This window comes from Balaenoptera ricei, chromosome 15 (genome assembly GCF_028023285.1).
Source record: "Balaenoptera ricei isolate mBalRic1 chromosome 15, mBalRic1.hap2, whole genome shotgun sequence".
NCBI classification, from domain to species: Eukaryota; Metazoa; Chordata; class Mammalia; order Artiodactyla; family Balaenopteridae; genus Balaenoptera; species Balaenoptera ricei.
In genome coordinates this window covers 79,788,858-79,814,765 of record NC_082653.1, presented here as the reverse complement: position 1 = coordinate 79,814,765, position 25,908 = coordinate 79,788,858, and the positions used below count along the sequence as shown (strand labels likewise).

General features: G+C 51.8%; 1 protein-coding gene across 1 annotated transcript; it reads left to right on the top strand.

The window, feature by feature from the left end:
* The first annotated feature begins 17,582 nt into the window (after positions 1-17,582).
* Positions 17,583-21,487, top strand: TMEM270 (transmembrane protein 270). The gene is made up of 3 exons (XM_059898053.1): positions 17,583-17,654; positions 20,638-21,066; positions 21,206-21,487. The coding sequence occupies exons 1-3, from the start codon at positions 17,583-17,585 to the stop codon at positions 21,485-21,487; spliced, it is 783 nt and encodes a 260-aa protein (XP_059754036.1).
* The last annotated feature ends 4,421 nt before the right edge of the window (positions 21,488-25,908 follow it).

Here is a 25,908-nt window from a genome sequence, read left to right as displayed (position 1 = left end):
TGATTGGTTTTCTGCTAAGAGAAAATGCCCAATCAGAGGAAAGCGCTGGCAACTCGCCCCCTCCACCACCAGCCAGTGAGCTCAAAGTTCTTGGCCCGCCTTCAGTCCGGGAAGATCCCAGAATCTTGTGAGAAGTTTGGAAGGTATCTCGGTTGAGTAATGTTCTCTGTGCCCTCCCGACTCCTGACGTCCTTTATGCTTCTCCAAAGCATGAGCTTTTAGGCAGTAGGAGCCTCAGAATTCTTGCAGGCCAAAGAGGGACCTAGGATCAGCCTTCATTTTTAGAACAGTCACCAAGATCCATGCAAGGCTGTCCAGTAGAAGTGTCTTTGGTGATGGAAATGTTTTATAGATACACGCTGTTCAAATGGCTGTTGAGCACTTGAAATGTGTCTAGTGCTGCTGAAAACAAACACTATAGGTTGGGACTTGAAGCCAGTCGCACTTCAGATGGGACTTGAACCCACAATCTCTGGCTTAGGAGGGGACTTGAACCCACCATCTCCCTGGTGAAATCGCATACCTGGTCTCAGGACTTAATGAAGCTCAGGTTCTTTATGTGTTGTTGCGGAAGGAATTCAGCAAGAGGCAAAGTGATAGGTAAAAAGTAGATTTACTGAGTGATACTCCATAGACAGAGTGTGGGCCATCTCAGAAAGTGACAGGTTGCCCTGAAATATGGGGAGGTTAGTTTTTATGGGCTGGATAATTTCATATGCTAATGAGTGGGGGGGAATAGTCTAACTATCTTGGAGAAGGGGTGGGGATTTAATGGTTGTGCCCTGCCCCCTTCCTTCCTGTCTCAGCACTGAGGAATGAATTTTAAACTTTATTTAAATAAGTTAAACAGAGGCCACTGTGGCTAGTGGCCTCTGAGTTAGACAGCGCAGGGAGCCTTGCTACTCAAAGTATGGTCCACAGACTTGCAGCACCTGCGTCAGCATCATTAGCTTGGGTTGCTCCAGGGGAGGACCTTAGGGGAAATGCAATTGTTAGAAATGCAAATTTGTTAGAAATGCAAATTCTTGAGTCTTATCCCAGGCCTATCGAATCTGAATCTGATTGTGGGGGGATGGGGTGGTAGTAGGGCCCAGGGATCTGCTTTTTAACAAACTCTCCGGGTGATTTCTATGCAGCTGAATTTTCAGAAGCACTAGCCTAGAGAACCCTTGTAGGGGATCGAAGTGTGGGTAGGCAGTTTGGGAGACTGTTGCAGTTAGCCAGGCAGGAGGTTGATGTCCAGGGTTGATGGTGCCATTCATAGTGGGGGAACCCAGGAAGAGGAGTAGGTTTGGGGTGAAGAGGATACTAACAGTTTGGGAATGTTGAGTTTGAGATGTGGACTTGAAGATGTCTACTTGATGCCAGAGTCTTGAGCTCAGGAGAGAAGCCAGGCTGGAGACAGATTCAAGGTCATGAGGACAACCTGTGGTGATTGAAGCATCTGGCACAGGTGAGATTGCTCAGAGAAGAGAAAGGGGAGGGGAGAGGCCTCAGGATCCAGCTTGAGGACCTCCAACGCTTCAGTGTGGCAGAGTGTAAGCAGATCGGTTAGGGGGTCCCCAGAGAACGAGAGCCAGGAATGGTTTTCTTGACAGAAGAGAAGCCATTTTGGCCTAAGCCATTTTGTGATCTAAGCCTGGCCGCAATGCTTGCCCTTGAACAGGTCTCAGTAACCAGTGATCTTAAAGGAACAAAGGAATGCAGGAACAGAGAAAAGGCAGTCAGACAATAGTGCAGTGATAAAGCCGAGTCCTAGTTCATCCTCAAAGGATATACATAATAATATATCTTAGAGTTCTGTGGGAACTAAGGCCCCCACCCAAGTGGAGGACAGGATGATGTTGATCCTCCTGACTTCAATCAACTAAAGCTTGGACTCTGTGGGCCTTTGCTCCAATTCTATGCTGAATTCTCCTCTGCTCAGGCCCCTTCATGAATATGCATATACCGTTAGCTTAAAACTTCCCCAATTTTGCCGTTCAGGGAGATGCTGCTTTGGGAAAGATCCCAGGTGTCCTCCTTACTTGCTGCAGGTAATGAATCCTTCCTTCTTCCTATCTTTGGCTTGGTTGTGTCTTTTGTCTCAACACCCACCAAGAGGCGAACCCAGTTTTCAGGTAACAAGAGGAGCGTCTAGCAGTGTTGAAGAAAACCCCGAGAAGGTAAGGATACCAAGAACAGAGTGTTTCAAAAAGATGGGGGAAAAAAAAAAAAGAAAAAGGACTTTCCTGGTGGTCCAGTGGTTAAGACTCGGCGCTCCCAATGCAGGGAGCACAGGTTCGATCCCTGGTCAACGAACTAAGATCCCACATGCCACATGGTGTTGTCAAAAAAAAAAAAAAATCTGCAAAACAAAAAGATGGGGGATGGCCAACATTGCCCAATGTGCTGGTAGGTGGTGTAAAATGAGGCTGAAGAATTGAGCACTGGATGTAGGGACATGGAGACCTTTGGTGGCTGAGGTAGACCCTGATAGTGCACACTAGTTGCCAAGTTTGCCTCTTCTCCCTGAGTTAGACTACACATCCCAGCTTCCCTTACCTGTAGGTGTGGCCGAGTGGCCGAATTCAGGCCAATAGACTGTGGGTGGTGGTGAAGTGCTCCATTTACAGACCTGGACCATAAACACCTTCTATAAGATCCTCTATGGAGTGGGCTCCAAGGATCTTGTTGTTTATCCATTCTATATATAATAGTTTACATCTGCAAATCCCAAACTCCCAACCCATTCCTCCCCTCCCCCCCTCCGCCTTGGCAACCACAAGTCTGTTCTCTATGTCTGTGAGTCTGTTTCTGTTTTGTAGATAAGTTCATTTGTGTCATATTTTAGATTCCACATATAAGTGATGTCATATGGTATTTGTCTTTCCCTTAATGAAGCAGGAGGGAAGGGGGCAGGGCACAACCTTTAAAAGAATGACATAGCCATTGAGGATATGACACAAACTGGTTAGAACCAACTAGGTTCAAGATGGCAGAAGATTTGACTACCAGTAGAACTTGAGCCTCACTATATACTCATTGTAATTCATTAGCATATGCTAAATGACACATCCACAGGCACCATGACAGTTCTGAGGCCAACCATAAAAGGCCAAAAGTGAGTGGGGCCCAATTCCTGGAAATCTCCGCCCCTTCTCCAAAATAGTTGGACTAATCCTCCCACTCATTAGCCTGTGAAATTGCCCATCCCATAAAAACTAAGCACCCCGTATTTCGGGGCTCTAGCCTTCTGAGAGGGCCCGCACTCTGTCTATGGAGTGTGTTTCTCTCTAAATAAACCTACTTCTTACCTATCACTTTGTCTCTCACTGAATTCTTTCTGCGATGAGACATCAAGAACCTGAGCTTCATTAAGTCCTGAAACCAGGTGTGTGATCTCAGTTAAAAGACAGTGGGTTCTGGCTGGGTTAGACTCCCAGCCCATGGGTTCAAGTTCCAATCTGGGTTTAGGCTGGGTTTTGAGTCCCGGCACGTGGGTTCAAGTCCCAATCCGAGATGCACAGTTTCATTGACTCAGAAAGAAACTTTGACCTTCCCCCTAACTGCCTGTCATTTAGATAGAGGGACTGTTCCTGGAATAGAGCTATCACCAGAGGTATCTGCAAAGAATGTGGGCTAGGTGTGGTGGGAGGAAATTCTAGGAGAGGTCTAGAGATCAAAGTCCGCTCTGTATCCCATTGTCTCTGCTTGGTTCAGCGGAACATTTGTTTACCAAACATTTACTTTTCTATCTGTGTCAACTGCCTTTCTGAAATTCCAACCCCCCACCCTAACATCCTCCTTTGTCTTTAGCTGAAGGTGATATTTAAGGTGAGTGTTTCTGCCATTTTAGCAAGTTAATCAGTTTTCCTGGGTCTCTTCCATGCATACATGTTATTACATTTTGTTTGGTTTTCTCCTGTTAATCTGTCTCATGTCAATTTAATTCTTAGGTCAGCCAGGAGAACCTAGAAGGGTAGAGGAAAATTTCTTCCTCCCCTGAAACCGAATCCCCCTGAAACCGAGCTCCCCCGCCAAGTTTATGATTAACCTCTATCCAAAACGTTATTCTCTTTCTTGTCCTGCACCTGTTCCCCTCAGGATTGAGGAGTATCAAAGAAAAGGGGGCAATGAAGCCCTCCCGAGTACAAAAGCCTCTCTGTGTTGCCCATTTCCTGTTTATAGAAAATGGCTTTTGTCTCTTAGGCCTTCCCTGAGTTCCAAAGAGCAAGCACAAGCATTACTTATTAGGGAAGTGAGGGAATGCTGAAACAAAGAAAAAGCAGTTAAGTGAGGTAATGACAATAATTCCGTGATAAAACAGAGTCCTAGTTCCTCTTCAAGGGATATATTGACACAACCGTCTGACACATCACTTGGCATTGTTCTGCAGGACCTAAGGCCCTCACCAAGGTGGAGGATGGTGACTACATGCTGAGTATAATCAGTAGATCCCAAACCAGTTGGTCAGAACCAGAAGGTTGATGATGTTCCTGGAACACCATCCTGTTACCTCACTACCAACCAGCCAGAAGAAAATCATGCACTCTGCAGCCCTCACCCCAAGTGTTGCCTTTAAAAACCCTTCCCTGAGGACCGTTGGGAAGTTCAGGTCTTTTGAGCACAAGCCACCCATTCTCCTTGCTGGGCTCTGCAATACACGCTGTACTTTCCTTGACCACAACCCCTTGTCAGTAAATTGGCTTTGCTTCACATGGGAGAGCAAACCCAAGGTTGGTTCGATAACACCCTGACACCAGCCAAGATCCAAACCCCAGTCTATCTTAGTCTAAAGCTGTACCAAGAACACGCTGTGAACCCGTTGTGTTCAGCTGCAAATAACAGAACACCTATATAGCTGTGGCTTAAACAGAGAGGGATTTACAGGTCTCAGACAGGAAGCTGAGACTGGGCAGCATGGTCTGGGGCTCAGTTATGCCATCAGGGACCCAGGCTCTTATCCTCTTTCCTCTTCTGCCACCTTTTGCATGGAGACCTTTGTCCTCATGTCTGTCACCTTGTCACAGCTGCTACACCTCCCAGTAGGACAAAGGAGAAAGGGCAAAAAGCTAGGCCAGCTGAGCTTACTCTGTTTATTCCAATAAACGAAAGCTTTATTGGAAGCCCCGCCCCATGACTTCTGCATCATCTTATTGGCCAGACTGGGTCACATGGCCACCCCTGAATCATGGCTGGAAGGTGAGTGGGAAGGAGGGCTGGAGATGGGGGCTATCTCAACCAGCTGATGTCTGGGCCCCATCTCTGCAGCCTCATGTTCCATTTAGGTCAATAAATATTTATTGTGCACCTTCTGTTTGCCAGGTCCTGTGCAGGGCACTGGAGGCAGTCATAGAGATGAATCAGAAGTAGCCCCCACTCCACCCTGTTCTAGTGGAGGATGTGAGGCTAGGGTGTCTTCTCCTGTCCAGGCTCTGGTCACCCACACCCTCCACATCCAGGACCACTGCTTTGTCTGGGGTGGGGGTGGACGGGTGCTATGATGTTGAGGCATGTCACTGTGGGGAGTGACCCTTCAAGTAAGGTGGATGCCCCAGTAAAGGCAGTCCTGTTGGACCATCTGAGGGTGGCTTGGGTTGTCCCAGGAGAGGCCCTGGTTGGGGGGAGGGTCCCGGGGGGACCTGCCTATCCGATCTGTCCTCATAGGCCCTCAGTGGTGTCCTGCTCACTGACCAGGGCCTGCAAGGTGTGTGGGCACCTGTAGCTAAGGCTCCTGCTGGAGGATGAGACTTGCCATGTAAGACACTGGTAGGGGTGCTGGTGGCCTCTGGACACCGCTTTGCTCCCCCCAGGCGTGGACCCCAGGCCCCACAGACTTCTCTCTCCACAACCCACTACATTCCTTCCCCTCCGGAGCCCAGGAAGCTGTTCCAGCCTCGGGGTGAGAGGCCTTTCTCTGACCTATCACATTTCTGTCTCCTCTAAGTCAGTCTTCTCAAGTTTCTGTAACTTTTGCAAAAAACCATCTTCCCCCCGGGCAGTGGATAACACTGGGTCCCGCAGCTGTCAAAATGGGGGAAAGGGTCAGGTAACAGAAAATAGTTTTGGGGTGAGGAAGGGGTCGTAGTGATCTCGGGTGGCCTCGGCCTGCAGCGGCTTGAAGCAGGGTTTCGGTTCCTGGCCAGAGATTGAGGTCTGGCCACAGCAGTGAGAAAGCTGAATCCAAGCCACTAGACCACCAGGGACCAGGGACCAGTGACAAGGCCCTGGCCCGTCAGCTGTAGAGATGAATTTCCACATAGAGATGGAAAGTAATGAAACAAGTGAAGTGTTTATTAGGAGGAAATAGGGTACATGTGGATAGACACACGGGTGGGCTCAGAGAGCGAGTCACACACTCGTGGCAGTTTGAATCACTCTTACAGGGCATTTTTTCTGGGTTTCCTTTGGCCAATCATCTTGCTTTGCCTGGTTCTGAGTCCATATTTGGTATATCTCAGGGTCCTCCCCTGTGTGCACACACATCTCTTAGCCAAGATGGATTCCAGCGGAGAGGCTTATGGGTAGGTTGACATCACTTATTATGAGGTGATGCCCCCTCCCTTTTGACCTCTGAGGAGCCTTTCTGTGCACATGTAGTCGGGAAGGTCTCCTTGACCTCGAGAATGAGAAGTATGTGGTCTCTGTCTTTTATCTGGGCGGGGCCCAGCTCTCCTCTCGCTCCTGCTATTTTGGAGGATCTGTCCACAGGGGAGAAACTCCAGCAGCTCAGCCTGGGGCCCGTCTATCTCCTGCCTCAGTCATAGCAGCTGTTCATGTTTCAAAGCTATTGTCGGATCTCAGATGTACAAAGGCCAAGGGTTGCCGGTGGTGAAGGAGAGGCCGGAGTCATCCTGTGGCCAGAAGGAGTGGACAACGGCGAGGGCATGACGGGGGCAAGACCTGGCAACGCCAACGGGCATGATTTCTGGCGGGAGGCACGACTTTCAGGGCATCAGGCCTGCGAGGGTGGGGTGTGCGCATGTGTGAGTATATGCGGGTCGGTTGGGATGTTTTCTGAATGCAAGTGTCAGAAACCCAAACCCACCGGAAGCGGTGTTAACAGTAGGGGTTTGCTATTTCCTCTTACAGGAAGTCCGGCGGTCACCAGAACCAAGGCTGAGCCTACTGATTTCACTAAGGACCCAAACTCTATTCTCTGGTTTGCCATGCTGTACGTTTGCTCTGTTGGCCCCTTCTGGTCAGAAGATGGTGACAGCAGCTCAGGCAATCACGTGTCCTCACAGACAAAGCCCCAAGGCACGCTAGGGTTGGCCTTGTCTCCTGGTCTCTCTCTTTTCCTTTGGGGATGGAGGATATTTTCCCGGAAGCCCCAGAGACTGGGAAAGCGAGGTCTGGTACTTCCAGGCTCAGGTGTGGGAGGTGAGCATGGTCTCCAGGAAGGAGGGAGAGGCGAATGGCTGTTGGTACAAGCTGCAGCACCTGCTCCTTGGTGGGTGCAGACGTGTGCAGACGTGTACAGAGGGGTGGGAGCTGCTGCCTTGGGCAGGACCCGGGCCACAGGGAGTGCGGTCACCAGGCTCTGGACTTGGCTTCTTACCCTGAATGAGCTACGGGGAGTTACAGCGTCAGATCTGCATTTTACAAAGATGGTGAGAGTGGACCCGGTGGACTGCAAGGGCAGAGCCTGTTGCAGTTATTTAGGCAAGAGCTGGAGTCCTGAGCAGTGTCAGGGGCTGCCATGGGGTTAATAGGCTGTGGCGTTTTGGGGGATGAGGAGAGAGCAACTTCCCTTCTGCTGAGCTTCCTGCTGCCCCAGGAGCTGTTCCTTCTGATCTCCTTTGCTGCCTCCTTCTCCTCTCCTCTCCTCCACCTGTACCCAAAGGCGGGCCGCCGGGCTCAGTCCTGGATCCTCTTTCTTCTCCATCAACACCCACCTCCTAGGTGATCTCATCCAGTCCCGTGGTTTTAAATGCTATTTATATGCCAGTGATTCCCAAATGGGTGACTAGCCCTGATTCTTCCCTGAGCGCTGGACTTGTTCGCCTGACATCTCCCCTCGGAGGCCACTCCCAAACCCTTTCCCGTCTCCACCGTCCTCTGAACCATTAGGCATCCAGAGACTCAGCCCAAACTAATTTTCTCCCGTCCCTCGTTCTGTCCATGGGCAAATGCCGTGGCTGCTCCACTCCACCCCTGCCACTCTGGTTCCTCTCACCTTCCCCTCTCGCCCAGACCCCTGTGGAGGCCCCCAAACTGGCCTCCCTGCCTCCCCCATTGTCCCCACACCCAGTCCGTTTCCCTCACAGAAGCCAGAGATCATATTTTTTTTTTTTAAACTTCTTATGGGAAATTTCAAACACACACAAAAGAAGAGATTAGTACAATAACCTTAGTGTTTGTTTATCACTCAATTTTAGTTGTTAATAAAACATGCCCAACCAGAATGATGTCTTTACAGTATAAGTTTGGTGAGTTTACCCTCCTGCTTAAAACATAAAATCCAATTCCTTACCAACCTCATCCTTAACCTCTCTCCTCCTCACTCTGGCATCCTGGCCTCTGCTGATCCTGGAATATGCCACGGTGATCTCAGGGCCTTTGCACTGCTGTTTTTTAATGGCCTGGATCACTTCTTTCAGATCTTTGCTTGACTGGCTTGTTCTCAACCTTGAGGTATCCACCATTTAGAATGAACAAATGTTAGCATTTTGCCATGATGGCTTCTGAATCTTTGAACGTAGAAAAAAGGAAAAAGCATGACAGATGAAGCTGACATTCTCTCTGACTTTCTCCCTCCTCCATCTGCTCCTCCAGGGAACAAGCTACCATCACAAATGGGCAGGGACCTTCTAGGTCTTGTATTTTAAAAAAGATTTTCACTATATATGTGTTCAGAACAACATATAATATTGCTTAATGGGCTTGAAAAAATTATACAAATGCTATCATTTCACAGCTATTACTCTGTAACTTTCCCTTGTCACGTAACACCGTGTTTTTGAGATCTGTCCACATTGATGCACACAGATCGCATTCATTTTAACCACTGCTTAGTCATCCCTGAGACAGATACACCCAGTTTATTTATTCATTTCCCAATTGATGGAAAAATGCTACCACACGTAGTCTTGCACATGTTTTTTCGTTCACAGGTGGATGCCTCTGGAAGGAGTGCTTTTCAGACTGGGGTTTGCAACCCATTAGGGGGTAGTGAAAACAATTCAATCAGTTGTGAAATAAAATGGATAGAAAATAAAGGCACACATTGCACGTAATAAGGGTAATTACTGTTTTGTTAACTTCGTGTTTCAGTTTCACATGTCTGAGTAGTGGGCGGCTTTGTACAGCACACTCCTTACCGTGGGTGGCTCTCAGAGTCTGAAAACCAACTCTGAGAGCCACCCACGGTAAGAAGTGCTGGGTCAGGGGATGGGCAGTGTCTGATGCTCTGGTCGCCCATGAAGTCATCCACTTACGGTGAAGCGTTAGACTTCTTTTGTTTTTGCAAATGAGTATGAGATAGTATCTCATTGTGGTTTTAATTTGCATTTCCCTTGCTTACTAACGAAGTTGAACATCCTTTCCTACATTCATTGGCTCTTTGGTTTTTCTCTTCTGTGAAGTGCCTTTGCCTATGTGTTGTACTGAGTCATTTGATTTTACCTTATTGATTTGTAGGTGTTGCTTAGATACTCTGTGTATTCTGGCTACTGGTCCTTGGACCGTTTCACGGGTTGCATACATTTTTTCCAGGCTGTCACTACCTTTTGGCTTCTCCTGCTGTCTCTACACCAGATTCAGCAACAAGGAGTTTACCGGTGACTTGGGCCAGGGCAGTGGCCATGGAAGTGGGGAGGCAGGGGCTGAAGCTGTATGGTCAGTGCATGGTGACTGCACAACTTCTTTCAACAATATCGTTTAAATGGTCAAGTGAGGGGGCATTGAGGAATATTTTTTTTTCTTTTAATAAAAATTGTATACATTTTTTTGGGCTGTACCTTGCGGCTTGGGGGATCTCAGTTCCCCAACCAGGGATTGAACCCCAGCCACGGCAGTGAAAGTGCCAAATCCTAACCACTAGACCACCAGGGAACTCCCCAAGTTGTATACGTTTAAAGCGTACAACTTGATGTTTTGATACACATATACATTGTGAAATGATCGCCACAAACCAGTTAAACAACATTTCTGTCACCTCTACATAGTTACCGTGTGTGTGTGTGTGTGTGTGTGTTGAGAAGATTTAATAAAACCTATCCTCTTAGCATATTCCAAGTATGCAATGCAGCGCTGTCAGCTGTCATCACCATGCTGTACATTAGATCTTTACACCTTATTCATCCTGTATAACTGAAACTTTGTACCCTTTGATCAATATCACCCCATTTCCTGAGCCTCTGGCCACCACCGTACCACTTTCTGTTTCTAAGAGTTCAGCTTTTTTTTAGATTCCACATATAACTGAGGTCATGTAGTATTTCTCTTTCTGTGTTTTGCTTATTCCACTGAGCCTAATGTCCTCCAGCTCCATCCATGTTGTTACATCTCACATGTGGGAATGTAAATTAGTACATGGAAAACAGGGTGGAAGTTCCTCAAAAAATTACAAATAGAACTACCTTAGGATCCAGCAAGCCCACTTCTGGGTATATATTCAAAGGAATTGAAATCAGTATCTTGAAGAGATATTGGCACTCCCATGTTCACTGCAGCATTATTCACAGTAGCCAAGATATGAAACACCCTAAATGCCCTTTGATGGATGGAGGAACATTTTCTTTAGGACACAAGGAACAAGCAGGGAGAGGAGTAGTTGAGGATGGGTGTGGGTGTGTGGAAGATCCCAGAGGGAGGTCTAAGTGAGCTCGCAGAAAACAAACGCATGAAACACATTGGTTCTGAACAAACTGATCAATAAATGAATTGGTGAAAATTATTTGCCATGGTTGTTTTTCCCATGTTGATTTTTGTACCACGCAGGTGTGACTTTGCAATCTGTTGCAGGTGTTGACATGTTTTTTCCCATTTATCCAAACTTTTTTTTGGGGGGGGGGGTGAATGTTTTTGAACAATGGGATGGTTTGGCAACTTTGTATCCTTTTAAAGAACACTCTTTAAAGCATTTTCATTCATTTTTGTGTGAAAAAAATTTTTGAATTACTTTTAAGGTAACAATGACCCTTTTTTCTATGGTCGGGATTTTTTTTGGAATTTCACGATCTAGTCTTGGGCTCCAGGTGAATTGCCTGAAAGTGGTTTGGTTGCAATGAATATTTCCACATATTGATTTATGAATTAACAAAATGCATGCTCCTGGGGGTGATTTCTTTTTAGAAATTTGCACATATTTGAAAGCAATTTTGTCTAATTTGGAGCTTATTTTGTTTTTAAAAAATTCTTGCGTTCCTTCTCATCTGCTGACGCTGCCTTCACTCACCCACCAACCCCCAAGCACTGGTGTGCGGTCAGGTACTGCACAAAGCACTTTACAGACACTATTTCATCGACTCCTCCCCATGACCTCACCTGGCAGATTCTATATGTAAACTATATCCCAGTTTTACAGATAAAGAAATTTGGGGCGGGAGCATAGACTTGTGATTAAGCGGCAGAGGTCAGTTCAATTCCAAGTCTGCCCGACTCCGAAACCTTTTCCCTTAAATCAGGATAAGTCCTCCAGCTTTCATCCGTTTTTAATGATCATTTTTTTGCATTTAAGTGGTTTCAATCAAGCGATCTTTAGAAAGAAAAAAAAAACCAAACAAGTTCTAATAAGTTTGAAGGCATATTTTATCATTTTTGCATACTTCTGGGGAAAAAAAATGAAGATTTGAAATAAAGTGAAGTTGTAATATTGGAACGAGAAAGAAAGGAGAATGTCCTGAACATTTCTCGGTCGTTTCGCCTCCAGCAACCCAGGCAGGACGGGACCTGCACCGGGCGAGCTCCTCGGAATGACGCAAGGTTGTTGTCGCAGGCTGAGAAGGGACAAAATCAGCAACGGAAAACTTTGCATCAATTTGCGCAGCGCCCTCGGGTTCGGCGGCCCCGGCGCCCCTGGTGTTTGCTGCCCCCGTGCGGTCGCGCCGCCGTCCTGCACCTGCAGGGAGCGCTCCTGAGAGCCCCTGGGACTGCGAGGAAGTCGAAGGCGGGCTTCCTGCCTCTCTCGGCCCCGGTCCTGGGCCGGGGAGGAAAATCTCCGCGGAGACGGGCAGGGGCTGGGGAATGGCGCCCCCTGGCGTTAGGCAAGGCAGCGGCCACTGATAATTCGGTTATCCCACCTGGTCCATCCCATTAGGGAGTGGAGGTATTGCCCGACACCACATAGCACAATAGTACATGGATGGCCTTGAACCTAAGTGTTGAGTAGGAAAGAGACAGGAGTGGAGGGCTCCCTATTGAAGGATCCAAGTCGGGGGGGGGGGCGCTTTTTCTGCAGCAGCTCCTGCTGCTCTCATTCCAGTCTGGCAGGTGGGGATCTCCGAGGTCATTACTCATTCATTCATTTATTAATTCAACAAATATTTATGGAGTTCCTGCTATGCACCCGGCGCTGTTCTAGGCATAGGGCACAGTAGTGAACAAGATTCATGGTCCCGGCCTTCAGAGGTGGCTTGACATGAAGGTCAGGAGGGAAGGTGATGGGGTGACTCTGACTCTGGGGTTTCTGGCCCGTGGGACGGCATGGCTGGGACTGCCCTCCCCTGAGCTAGGTTAGGAGGAGGTCCTGTGCTGGTTTCACATTCCAGGGGCGATCTCTGACCTCTGTTACTAGATTTCCAGCCCTCTCTGTTCCTCCCTCCTGTGGTCTGAGAGCTGCAGAGAAGCCTTGCTATAATCTAGCTTGGGGACCAAGATGAGGGCCCTGGTGAGGGTGGGGGACCGTTGATTGGAGCTGAGACTGAGACCCGGTCCTGGCATCCTAAAGGAGCTTGAGAGGTACCTCGAGGGGCAGCCCTGGGGGCAGTGGGGCAGAATGAGGTCTCCAGCTCCTGCCTGGACCACATGGTCCAGGGAGTTTGGTCAAGATGATGTAAAGGATGATCAACTCAGCCTTAGTGACAGTGGAATTCTGGGTATGGTGATGCCAAGTGTTAAAAAACCAAAAGTCAAGTAAGTAAATTTGAAGATCTAATTGGCTTTATTCAAAAATTCATGAGTAGGGCAGCATCTCATCTAGCAAGTAGAAAGGTGCTCTGAGGAGCTGTACAAAATGGAAGGCTTTTACAGGCAGAAGGAGGGTGGGGCAAGAAAGTAAAGACAGTGGATTAATTTAGGCAGGGTCATCTTCCCTTAGGGGAAGGCAGGGGGTCTTAGGCAGATTACCTCACTGGTGCAGACCAGGTAATTCCAGACTAATTGGTTTAAAACACCACTCCTGAGAGAGCCTGAAATTGCAATTAGGTTAGGTATTAAGTCTTGGTGGGACTTAGCACAAGTGACTCCATTTTGGGCCTGTTGTTTCTTTCTAACAACTCCCCCCCTTTGATCAAACTCTCAACCTAACTGAGAGATGTGATAAAAATTTTAAGCGTTAGTACCACTCACCTACTGCTCTGTAGTTCTCAGTTTTTGTTGATGCTGCTTTGTTGCTGAATCTGTGTAGTATTCACAGGTTGCACAACTCCAGACTCACAATTTTTTAGTCAATCATTCTCTTCGTTCCTTTTTTGAGGTTCAGTCTTGGGGAGATTTGCTTGGTGATTAGCAGCTGTAAATATGCATTTAAAGCTTTAGAGAGAATGAAATGCACCAGGGATATTATTATAACTCTAAGCGGGATAATTCCCAATGTTAAGAGTGCATTTGGGAGCCATGGGTCTCCAAGACCCAAACCAATCAAAATCAAATTAATCAAAGAAAGACCCCATTGAAGGAGTCACCTTTTTAAGCCAAATGGTTTGCTCAGTGATCTTATGTAATTGAGTTTCAGCTTCCCCAGAAGTGTTCATTCTAGGTACAGCAGGTGGTGTTGGCCACAGAATGGCTTAGCTAAAAGATAATCCTGTTATAAAGAACGACTTTGGCCAGAGAGTCTAAGGATTTTTGCTGGGTAGCTTGTGTCTTAGCAACGGAATCGGTAATGTTTCAAGAGTTAAGGAGAGGTTTCTGATCATGCTCCCATTGTATTTACTCCTAAGCCAGGGGTCATTCAGGTTTTTAGTGCATATGGGGTGAGAATCTTCTAGGCTGAAATAAAAAAATGTTCTAAATTCCAGAGCTTGCCCCCCTAGCAATGGCCTGGGAGATATGGGTGATGACATTATCTTTCCAGGCCAATGCCAGGGTAAAGGAGAGGAAGAAGAGAGAGTTTCATGTTTAGTTAAAGTATAAAATCTTGATTCAGTGTCCTGAGTGGAAACAGTCTACTTTGATGTTAGCTACTTCTCTTCCTAGCCAATTTGATTTGGGTGTCTCCAGTGTTTGCACAGGACCCACCAATTTTTGCAACTTTTTGGCTTCTGAGATTCCTGTTAGCAATAGTCTTTACTGGACCCAGTCCAGCTCAAGTTGGACCCAGTCCGACTCCAGCTGGTAGCCACCAACAATTCCTGGGGAACTTTGGACTGGGGGAAAGCACTGAACCAGCAGACCTCAGCAAATGAAGACAGCAACCTGATTCCAAACAAATGGGGAACTACTGTAGCCATGGCAGTTCCCAATGTGGAATTTGGGGAAAGATTCCAAACAAATGGGAAACTGCAGACTAAATCACCAGCAGTTCTCAACATGGAATGTGGGGACAGAATCAAGGGCTGGGGTTTCCAAACAAATGGGGAACTAACTGGAAAGCCAATTAGACCAGGAGCTTGATGCAAAGAGAGCAGAGCTCACAGTCATGAGGAACTCCCCCTGGCTTCAGAAATGGTGAGAAAGACAGTGAACTCAAAAAGGGGTGTGCGGGTACCACACTTGTCTTTCTCATTGTCCCCGAGAGCCATGAGAAGTTCACTTCGGATCCCACCACTGCCACCAAATCTGTTAAAAGCCAAAATTCAACTGAGTACATTTGAAGATCTAATTGGCTTTAGTCAATAATTCATGAACAGTCAGCATCCCATCTAGCAAGTAGAAAAGTGCTCTGAGGAGCTATACAAAATGGAAGGCTTTTATAGGCAGAAGGAGGGCGGGACAAGGAAATTAAGAAGGTGGATTATTTCAAGCCAGGTCACCTTCCCATAGAGGAAGGCAGGGGGTCTTAGGCAGATTACCTCATTAGTGCTGACCAGGAAATTCCAGATGGCTTGGTTAAAATTCCACTCCTGGGGGCTGAAATTGCAATTAGGTTAAATATTAAGTCCTGGAGGGGCTTAGCACAAGTGACTCCATTTGGGGCCTGTTGTTTCTTTTTAACAGGGGTCATGGTGGGGGGCAAGCCAAAGAGGGGAGGAGAGACAGGATGGAAAACAAATTGCAATCAGGGTCTTCCCAAAACCCACTCCTCCTCCAACCCCCACCTTAGTGGGCAGTACCTCCATCTACCCTTTGCCCAAGCCTTCTGAGGAGGAACCCCTGACCCCTGCCTTGCTTTACCTCTCTTTCCTCAAACTTCTGTTGGGAAACAATTCCCCACAGGTTTCCTGTGTTTCTGCAGAGGAATTGGTTGCTTTTTGTTCTGGGTGATCTTTTCCAGAATGCCTTGGAATATGTAACTTCTTCTCAAAGCACAGGCATGGTCCAGCATGATAAAGATAATGTCTCTCTCAGGAGCAAAGGGCAGGCTTGCTTACTGCCCATCAGAAAAGATTGGGGTTCCCTAAGCTCAGGGTTTCTCTTCTGTAATTCACCCACTCAGTGTACAGGTACCATCTGCCCCTTTTCATGTCACCCTGTGGGATTTGGGACTCAAAGAGCCAAAGCAAAATACTTATACTCCAGTTTACTGCTAGTGCTGTAATACACTATCCATCCTTCTGACCCATGAGTCTTGTGCCTTCTACTAGCATCCAAGAAACCCCAGCAGGCTGACTGGTAGCTTGCAAGTAGGGTACCATCTTGGACCTTTCACCATTCTTGACAGCTTCTAACTCTGTCAGTTCCACCTTCCACACGTTTCTGGCATCTGTCCACTTCAGCCCCCGTCCTGGCTGCCATCATCTCGTGCCTGGAGGGCTTATTGTTGTGGGTTCCTATCAGATCTCCCCCTTTCCCCCCAAGAGCCCTTCTCTGCCCTAGTCTAGACTCCTCATGCAGCTGGAGGGACCGTTGTAAATCCCCCATTGATGTCCAGTGCCTTGCTGCCTTGGCTCTTCGATGGCTCCTATCATCTGATAGAATATTCTATGACCCATGTGGTCCTTGCTGACCTCACCATTTACCTCATGCTCCTCCCCACCTCCTACTTTATGCTCTAGTAATACTGAATTGTTGGAATCATGCTGTTCCCTCTGCCCGGACCATCCTTCATACTTTCTTCTCTGGAAAACTCCTACCCATCCTTCAAAACTTAGCTCAAGGTGGCCTTTCTGAAGCCTCAGCGACCCCTCAGGGACACAGTGTTGGAGACATAGAGGGTGAGTAGGGGAGGGGCAAAGGCAGAGGACAGAGTGGAGGGACTTTGCACGCTCTACCCTCTGGACCCCTGCTATTGCCCCGTGGGGAGGAAACAAATGGGTGAACAGGACTTGCCCTGGGCAAAGGCTGTCTTTGACCTTCCAGGGGCTCATTATGGCAGGTTGCCATGTACAGCTGGACGGGTCGTATCCTGCACGAGGGTCCTCGCCGAGGAGGGTAGTGAGACTGAAATCACGCTGTGCGCCAGGGCAGAGGGGTGTGCCCTGCACTCACAGGACCCTGCCACCAGAGGGCGTCTTGAAAAAATTTCTAAAAGGTGTGAGAGCCTCATCTTGCAGCATCATGGGGCATCTGCTGGGACCCAGACAGGAAAACAATGCAGGAAACGCTGTGATCAAGGTTCTGGATTCTCCCAGATTTCTAAGCCTTTGACTCTGATCCATGGCTCCAGAAACGTCTCTGAGATGCTCCAGGCCGCCTGTGGCCCTGAGGGGTTTCACTCAGCCAAGTGCCCCCTTTCCCTCTGAGAATGCCTCTCTCCAGGACCCTCTGAGGCCTTTTGTGGGCACATTTTCTCTCTCCTGGCCTCCTCTAACTGAATCTCAGAACCCACTGACACATCACTAACATCGTAGAATAAAGGTCACAGCCTCATTTCTCTGCTTCTGTGACTGGGGACCAACCTTTAGCAGAATGCAAGAAGGATGGATGGGGGGAGGGTTAGGTAGGAGATTTCAGATTTGGGTGGCTGAGGCTTCCATCTGCCTCCAAACATTTTGTCACCTGAGGCCCTGGGGGTGAAGATTTCTATATCCCAGGCCTTTGCTCCTTCGGGATTTGGAAGGACGTGGGAAGACACAGCGCCCTTACGCTGCCTTGGCCTCCCGTGCTGGGTGGACGGGAGGTTCGTGAAGTTGATGTCCCCGTGAGCAGTCTCCAATTAGGAAGTCAGCAGGATGCGGAAGACAAATACCCCAGTTTCCGTTCAGCAATGGGACGGGGGCAGGTAAAGGAGAGCCTTTTGCGGCAGCTGGGTCCCCATGGTAACTTGGCCCCCACCCTGCAGTATCTGTGAGGTCACCCTGCCTCTCCCACCTGGAGGAGGGGTAGGAGGCACAGACATGGAGGCCGTCCCTCCGGTCAGATTCAGCCTCTTGGGGACTCTGCTGCTGGTGGTGAAGCTCTCCGCACTGGTGGATGGGGTTTGGGGGGCAGGGGGCGGGGGCCGCCTCAGAGCTGCTGGACTCCGCAGGTGAAACAAGGTGACTGCCTCCCTCCTGGAGTAACCCGACAGTTCTCAGAAGCCCCACCCGCAAGCCACAGTGCTGGAATCTTCTCTATAGAGGGTCACTCCTGTGGGTTAAGCATTGCCCTTCCCATCTGTCTTTTTCAAACATGCAAATGCTGACCAGTGGGGTCACGTCTCCAAATCACAACTCCTCAGTGGGCTGAGTTATCAGAAAAGGGTCCCCTGGGTCTGCTCCTGTGGCAGAGAAAGGGAGGATTACACAGGGCAGCAGAGAGACAGACATGGTTGGATTGGAATCTCAGCTACTCTACTCTTCAGCTGTGTGACTTGGAGCAAATTGCTCCACTCTTTGAGCCTCTGTTTTCTCTCCTGTAGCCTATCTTACAGGATCACGTGGGATATAACAGGTTTCTCTCCTTCCTGGTTTCTACATCACGAGCTGAGTGGTGGAGGTGCAGCTCCTGTTTCCTGTTTCCATCTTAATTCCTCTCCTAGCTGGATCCCTGGACCTCCTTCCTTTCTCAGCATTGCTCCACCCCCTTGGCTCTGCTGAGCCCGCCCACAGTGGGGCACACAGCCAACCCCGGGTGACTGCCTTCCACACTGTCCCCTAGGGCTCCAGGTGGTCCTCTGGACCGGGGCACGTGGGGTCCGGGTTGGTGGGCTGGCGATGCTTCGGGGCTAGAGGCTTGAGGGCTCTGATGAGGGGCTGTTCAGCTCCAGGACTCAAGTGAGTCTCATTTCCAGCCTGATTCCCCATCCAGGCCCACTCTCTTTCCCCATCCAGGCCCACTCTTTCCCCATCCAGGCCCACTCTTTCCCCATCCAGGCCCACTCTTTCCCCATGAGGCCCACTCTTTCCCCATCCAGGCCCACTCTTTCCCCATCCAGGCCCACCCTTTCCCCATCCAGGCCCACCCTTTCCCCATCCAGGCCCACCCTTTCCCCATCCAGGCCCACCCTTTCCCCATCCAGGCCCACTCTTTCCCCATCCAGGCCCACCCTTTCTCCATCCAGGCTCACTCTTTCCCCATCCAGGCCCACTCTTTCCCCATCCAGACCCACTCTTTCTCCATCCAGGCCCACTCTTTCTCCATCCAGGCCCACTCTTTCCCCATCCAGGCCCACTCTTTCCCCATCCAGGCCCACCCTTTCCCCATCCAGGCCCACCCTTTCCCCATCCAGGCCCACCCTTTCCCCATCCAGGCCCACCCTTTCCCCATCCAGGCCCACTCTTTCCCCATCCAGACCCACTCTTTCCCCATCCAGGCCCACCCTTTCCCCATCCAGGCCCACCCTTTCCCCATCCAGGCCCACTCTTTCCCCATTCAGGCCCACTCTTTCTCCATCCAGGCCCACTCTTTCCCCATCCAGGCCCACCCTTTCCCCATCCAGGCCCACCCTTTCCCCATCCAGGCCCACCCTTTCCCCATCCAGGCCCACCCTTTCCCCATCCAGACCCACTCTTTCCCCATCCAGACCCACTCTTTCCCCATCCAGGCCCACCCTTTCCCCATCCAGGCCCACCCTTTCCCCATCCAGGCCCACTCTTTCCCCATCCAGACCCACTCTTTCTCCATCCAGGCCCACTCTTTCTCCATCCAGGCCCACTCTTTCCCCATCCAGACCCACCCTTTCCCCATCCAGACCCACTCTTTCCCCATCCAGACCCACTCTTTCCCCATCCAGGCCCACCCTTTCCCCATCCAGGCCCACCCTTTCCCCATCCAGGCCCACTCTTTCCCCATCCAGACCCACTCTTTCTCCATCCAGGCCCACTCTTTCTCCATCCAGGCCCACTCTTTCCCCATCCAGACCCACCCTTTCCCCATCCAGGCCCACCCTTTCCCCATCCAGGCCCACCCTTTCCCCATCCAGGCCCACTCTTTCCCCATCCAGACCCACCCTTTCCCCATCCAGGCCCACCCTTTCCCCATCCAGGCCCACCCTTTCCCCATCCAGGCCCACTCTTTCCCCATTCAGGCCCACTCTTTCTCCATCCAGGCCCACTCTTTCTCCATCCAGGCCCACTCTTTCCCCATCCAGGCCCACCCTTTCCCCATCCAGGCCCACCCTTTCCCCATCCAGACCCACTCTTTCCCCATCCAGGCCCACCCTTTCCCCATCCAGGCCCACTCTTTCTCCATCCAGGCCCACTCTTTCTCCCAGTGGATGGGAGGCATCTCATCTACCTTGTCACCCAGGACAGGAATCTGGACATCTTCTTGGGTTCCCCCCCCCCCACCCCTCACAGTAGGTCAGTCATTCATTCTGTCACTGTCCCTGTGCCTCGCATCTGTCTACCCCTAATGGCACTGCCTTTGCCCCCAGCTGCCCTCATGACACCAAGAGGTAACTGATAGGAAGGAATCCCAGGTGCTTGGGAGAAGGAAATGCCCTGGGTTCAAACCCTGCAGGATTAGAGGGCTGAGGGGGATCGCCATTCCTTATATAATGATGATGATGATGATGATGATGATGATGATAAATCAACCTCCTTCAGTCTGGAGGTTTGTAAATAACCATTTAAACCCAAAGAAAAGGGAATTCCTTGGTGGTCCAGTTGTTAGGACTCAACGCTTTCACTGTCATCAGCCTGGGTTCGATCCCTGATCAGGGAACTAAGATCCCGCAAGCCGCCTAGTGCTACAAAAAGAAAACACAAAACACAAAACAAACAAACAAAAACAACCCAAAGGAAGGAAAATCAAATATAATATGAAGCACCTCTAAAGCTCCCTCCTGAGAATGGAGTCCTTCCAAGTGACAGATAAAGATCATTCCTGGGGGGGTGGGAAATTGAGGGGGGAGGGCCCGGCCCAGGGCGGCCTGGCATCTCCACCCCCCACAATAAAACTTGGGACAGGTAGGGCTCCTGCCCCAAGTGAGTGGCAACGGATGAAGATTGTCTCCTCCTCCTCCTGCAGCTGGCCCAGGATCGGACCCCCCTCTACAATTTCCTGCTCCTCAAGATCACCCGCTTTAACCGCTGGCTGTCAGGGCTGACCCAGGAGGCCCAGGGGTCCCACCCACCCGCCAAGATCTCAGCCTGCCCCGTGGGCCGGGTTCTACAGGCTGGGCTGACACTGATAGAAGTCCCAGTATGGCTGGTGCAGCGGGCGCCCAGGCTGGTGTGGGCAGGCGTGCTGGGCTGTGCCCAGGCCTCGGGCCCGGCCCCGAAGCGGCTGGGTGCCTGGGAGCAGCTGGGCCTGTCTGCGGCCACCTGGACAGACCTGCTCTTGTCATGTCTGCACAGCCTGATGCTGGCTGCCGGACTGCCGCTACTGCTGACCTGGAGACTGTGCCAGGAAGCCCACTGCTGCAGCCTGGGCCGGCTGCCCAGGAAGTTGGGTGGGGTGGGTGTGGGACAGGCTGGGGAGGGCAGGCCTGGGGCACTGGGCCTGGGCTTGGGCGGGGCGGAGCCTGGCAGCAGGTAGTACAGCGTGTGAGCTGCTGGCCGTCACCTGCCCATCCACCTGCCCCCCCCCCCCCCAGGCTCTGCTGGAGAACCGCGTGGTGCTGGGGACACTGGCGCTGCTGAAGCGTCTGCACTGGGGGGTGGAGAGCACGGCAGCACTCACCTCCTGGCACCTGGCCTACCTTGTCACCTGGACCACCTGCCTCGCCTCCCACCTGCTGCAGGCTGCCTTTGAGCACACAGCCCAGCTGGCCCAGGCCCAGAAGGCCTCGGGGCTCTTGTCTGAGTCCCCGCTCCCTGAGCCCCCGGCCCCCGAGGCTGGGCCAGTTCTGCCAGAGCCTGGAACTCCTGTAGAATAAATGTGTCCCCATCTGCCTCTCCTGTCTGATCTGGCCTAGGGTCTCACTCTCTGTCCCTCTTCCGTCCTGGGCTGGGGGGGGTGTGTGTATGTGTGTGCGTGTGCGCTCGGGCATGTGTGTGGGTGCACGCGCGTCCTAGGGCCACTTCTGGGAAGGAAATTACCTCCTGTGAGCACCTGATATGTGCCAGGTAACCCTTGCAGACACTTTCCACACATAATTTTGTTTAAACCACTTACCAGCACAGGCATCCAGATGAGAAAATTGAGCCTCAGAAGGTTGAACCTTCCCAAGGTCCCCGAGTAAGTCAGGGGAAGAGCCAGCACTGGACCCTAGGTTTTTTCATTTCCTAGAACCCCTAACTTTATCGAGGTCCATGTCCCTGCTTCTCAAGACTGGGTGCCCAAGGCTTTAGGGATGATGGGTAGTTAGAGACTCTGGCCTCTGGGGGGTGCCAGGGCCTCACATTTCAGAGATTTAGAAAATTCCTTTGAGGAGCAGTTACTCCTGGGCCAGTCTGCAACTAGCCCATGCATCCACTCACATACTTGGCCTCTCATTTTCCCACTCATCCATCCATCCATCCATCCATCCATCCACCCACCCACCCACACACCTACCCATCCATCCACCCACTCACCCACAAATCCATCCACAGATCGTCTCCTCCAGGGAGGGGGAAACACCCGATATCTCAGCACTCAGCCCTAGCTGCTCAGGTCCCACTGAAGGGGTGCTGATGTAACCAATGCAAGCTCAGGCTGCAGTGGGTCAGAACCCCCTGACGGCACTCTTAGGTGAGTGATTCTGTGAGAGGAGGGGAGGGACGGTTTCTTGGGAGTTAGTGATCACCGCTTACTCATCCCCAAGCCTGAGGGCGGTGTGAGTGTGGGAAGACATTCTAGAGAGCTCTGCCCTGCTTTCTCCTTCTCCATTCTGGTTCCCAGGGAAGTTAGGGCTGGATTCCTGCCCCGCCTCTCATGTAAACCTGCAGATGGCCCAGGGTGGGTGTGGGGTGAACTTCCAGGCCCTTCTTCTGAGTCTGAGGGGGCAGGCCCGGCCTGCCCCCGTGGGGAGACTCTGAAGGGCTCCCAGCTGGCCGACCAGGCAGAACACCTGCTGGGGAAGGCCCTACAGGGTCCTGGTGAAGGGGTCAACACAACTGGGATTCCAGAACCCACACACAGCACGCAGGGAAGCTGAGGGCAGAAGCGTGTGACATTGGCCCACGGCTGAAGGTGGGGACGGGGGGATGGGAAGGAGGCCGCAGAGCAGGCCTGTGGAGCTGAATGGCCTTGGAGCTGCCAGGGACCAAGATGGTGCTTGACAGGGCTGTGGCCTGGGGGTGGGGTGGGGGGCTGGGGAGCTGGGAGGCAGGGAGCAGGTGGAGAGGGGCCTCAAAGGCCAAGAATGGAGGGAGGTGGCAAGTACCTGTGCCACCTGGGGAGAGAGGACAAGCTCCAGGATGGAGCTGGGGACCAGTGTTGAGGCTCGGGCAGCCCTTGGCAGTGGACGGGGGTGGAGGGTCATGGGAGGTGAGGGGAGGGGGGGTATTTTTTCCTTCTACTAAAAAAAGCTGTTGTTGTTGTTTTAATTACCTGAAGTACAGAGATGTTAAGGTAAAACTGTCTCCTTTTCTCTGGTTCTAAACTTCTGAGAAACAGGGTCACCTGTGTGTGGAATATCTTTCCAGTCACAATATAGATGCAAACCTGCGTGCATGCCCACAATGCACCCATAGATTGCACTAATAGGGATCCAATCACACTATACATATCGTTAGGCCTCCCCTCTGGGCCTCAGTTTCCATGTCTGTGCAATGTCGGTGACCTGGTGATCCCCGATGAGACAGCCAGCGTTCAGGGGACCTCAATATCCTGGACGCCCCAGCTGGGAGTTAGTTGGTCGCCAGCTGTACAGCAGGGATCGGCCTGTGCAGCTCCATTGGGCTCTTACACAAGCTGAGATCTGGCTGCATGAAGCTTACACTTCCAGGCCCTGAACATAAGTCCTCCCGGGCCTTCCCGGGGCCCTGGCATCACCGGGCCAGGGCTTGGGAAGAAGGGAGGAAGATGCGAATCTGCGCTTGGCTTTTCCTCACAGGCAGTGGGAAGATCAGAGGCCTCTTGGGGTCAGGCAGCCTCAGGCTTGAATCCCGGACCCACCACCTCCTGTCTGTGTGACCTTGGGCAAGTCCTTAACCACGTAAGCCTCAGTCTCCCCACCTGGGAACAGGTACAACCATAGCCTTGGGCCTCACTGGGCTGTGCTGGGCCTGAGCATGAACTGTGCCAGGTCTGGTGTGGGAGACGCTAGGAACCGCAGCTCCCTCTCCTGGGCATGCGGCCTTCCCAGGGGCCACAGGGACCTTGTTCTGAGGTCGAGAGGGCGGGTGATCAGTCCATCTGTCTCAGGCCTGAGAGTGTGGAGGGGCCCTGGCCTGATGGCGGAAAACAAGTGGGGGACGGTGGGGGGGAGGTGCGGGCAGCAGGGGGGGCGGGCTGGCTGCAGGGCTGGCCAGCAGCTCCACGCAATCTGTCTGCTATGCAGTCCCAGGCCTGGCCTGTATTTATTTATGCTGAGCGTGTATTTATATCAACCGCTGTCTCATTAATAGGGCAGGAAATGGCTGGAATTGTTACATACCTGGCGGCCCAGGGGTCCCGCTCGGCCAAGACACACAGGGCCCGGGACGCCCAGCCACAATTGTGAGGGGCCTCCTCCTCAGCCCCAGGCCTAAGTCCCTGGCCTTTCATTGACCCCCCACCCACCCCTTTGCATTGAGCACCCATCTACTTCCTTGGGATCCTAGTCACCCCCTGAGCCCACAGCCCTCGGAGCGGGGCTCATTTCAGGTCTGTCCCTGTCCTCCAGCTCCTGAGCCCATCCGAACCCCAGGAGGGCCAGTGGTGTCAAGGTGCATCTCGGAGGATGGGGGAGTACTGGGCTAGACCCCAGGCAGAACAGCGAGAGTATGGGATGAGAAGTCAGGGGATGGGATCCTGGAGTCCCGGGGTGTGGGTCTGGGCAGAGCAGGAAGTGAGGGGATGTGAGAGGACCCTCTTGAAGCTTGGGGGTCATCCCAGGGCTCTGCTCCCCACCAAGCAGAGCTCCATGTAGGCTTGGACAGACCCTGCAGCCCACGGAGGGTGTGTCTGTGTTTACCACCCAACAGGGGTCTGACAGGGGGTGGGGCTCATCCGTGTCTTGCCTTCTGGGCTGCCATGGCTAAATGAGGCTTCTCCACTCAGGGCCCGGCAGCCGCCTCCTCGGCTCTCACACTGCTCGCGGAATCAAGCCAGCGTCTCTCTCCAGGCCCCAGCTCTCGGGCGCCGGCCCCAGGTGGGGCTGCCAGAGCTGAGAGGCGCGGCCCCCTCTCCAGAGCACTCGCCTGACATAACCTATTAGCACATCTTGCCTCGGCCACCCCCCAGCCCGCCCAGGCCAGACTGTGCTGGTCCTGCTGACCCCCTCTGGGCTGCTTCACCAGGGCAGGGTTAGAAGGCATCTGCGGGAGGCCCAGCGCCCCACGGGGCAGCCGGGCCTGCCCACCCCTCTCCTCGGTCGGGCCCGGCGGCCTCCTCTAGGCTGGGATTCCCAGCAGTTGCTGTGGTAGGTGGGCCTGACCTCCAACCTCTGCCCACTGTGGCCACCATGCCCTCCTGGTTCAGAGTCCAGAGCTGGGGCCACTGTGCAGACGTGGGGACTGAAGCTTGAAGAGGATGAGGGGCTTCCTGGGGGCCTGCCCTTGGCCTCCAGCCTTGCCCTCTCAGCCACACTGCTAGGGTCTGCTGGAAGGCGTGGTGGAGGGCGGCTCCGGACATGGAGGAGGGGCTGCCGCAGGGGCCTCTGGGCTCCTCTAGGCTGTCCCATCATAAGGACAGATGCGCTATGTGGGGAGAGGCGGGTCAGGCCCAGGGACGGTACCCCCTCGGGGCTCCCTTAGGAAGGCTTTCCTCAGACACTGTGTTGCTCCCCCAGCCTGCAGAGCCCCAAGCCCGGGCCAGGGGCTGGTCCCTGGTGCTCCTCCAGCCCTGCCCGGCCCAGCCCGGGCTCCTCTGGGAGCTCCCATCTCTGAGATGGGGGCACCGCACCCACACAGGAGCCGTGGGGAACCTACGTGGCAGGTAAGGAGTTCACGCACGGCTTGCGTACACTGGTGCTCAGTGAGCAGAAGCACCTCTTTTTTTTTTTTTTCGGCCGCTGCCACGTGGCCTGCAGGATCCTTAGTTCTCGGACCAGGGATCGAACCCATACCCCCTGCAGTGGAAGCAGGGAGTCTTTTTTTTTTTTTTTTTTTAACATCTTTATTGGAGGATAATTGCTTTACAATGGTGTGTTAGTTTCTGCTTTATAACAAAGTGAATCAGCTATACATATACATATGTTCCCATATCTCTTCCCTCTTGTGTCTCCCTCCC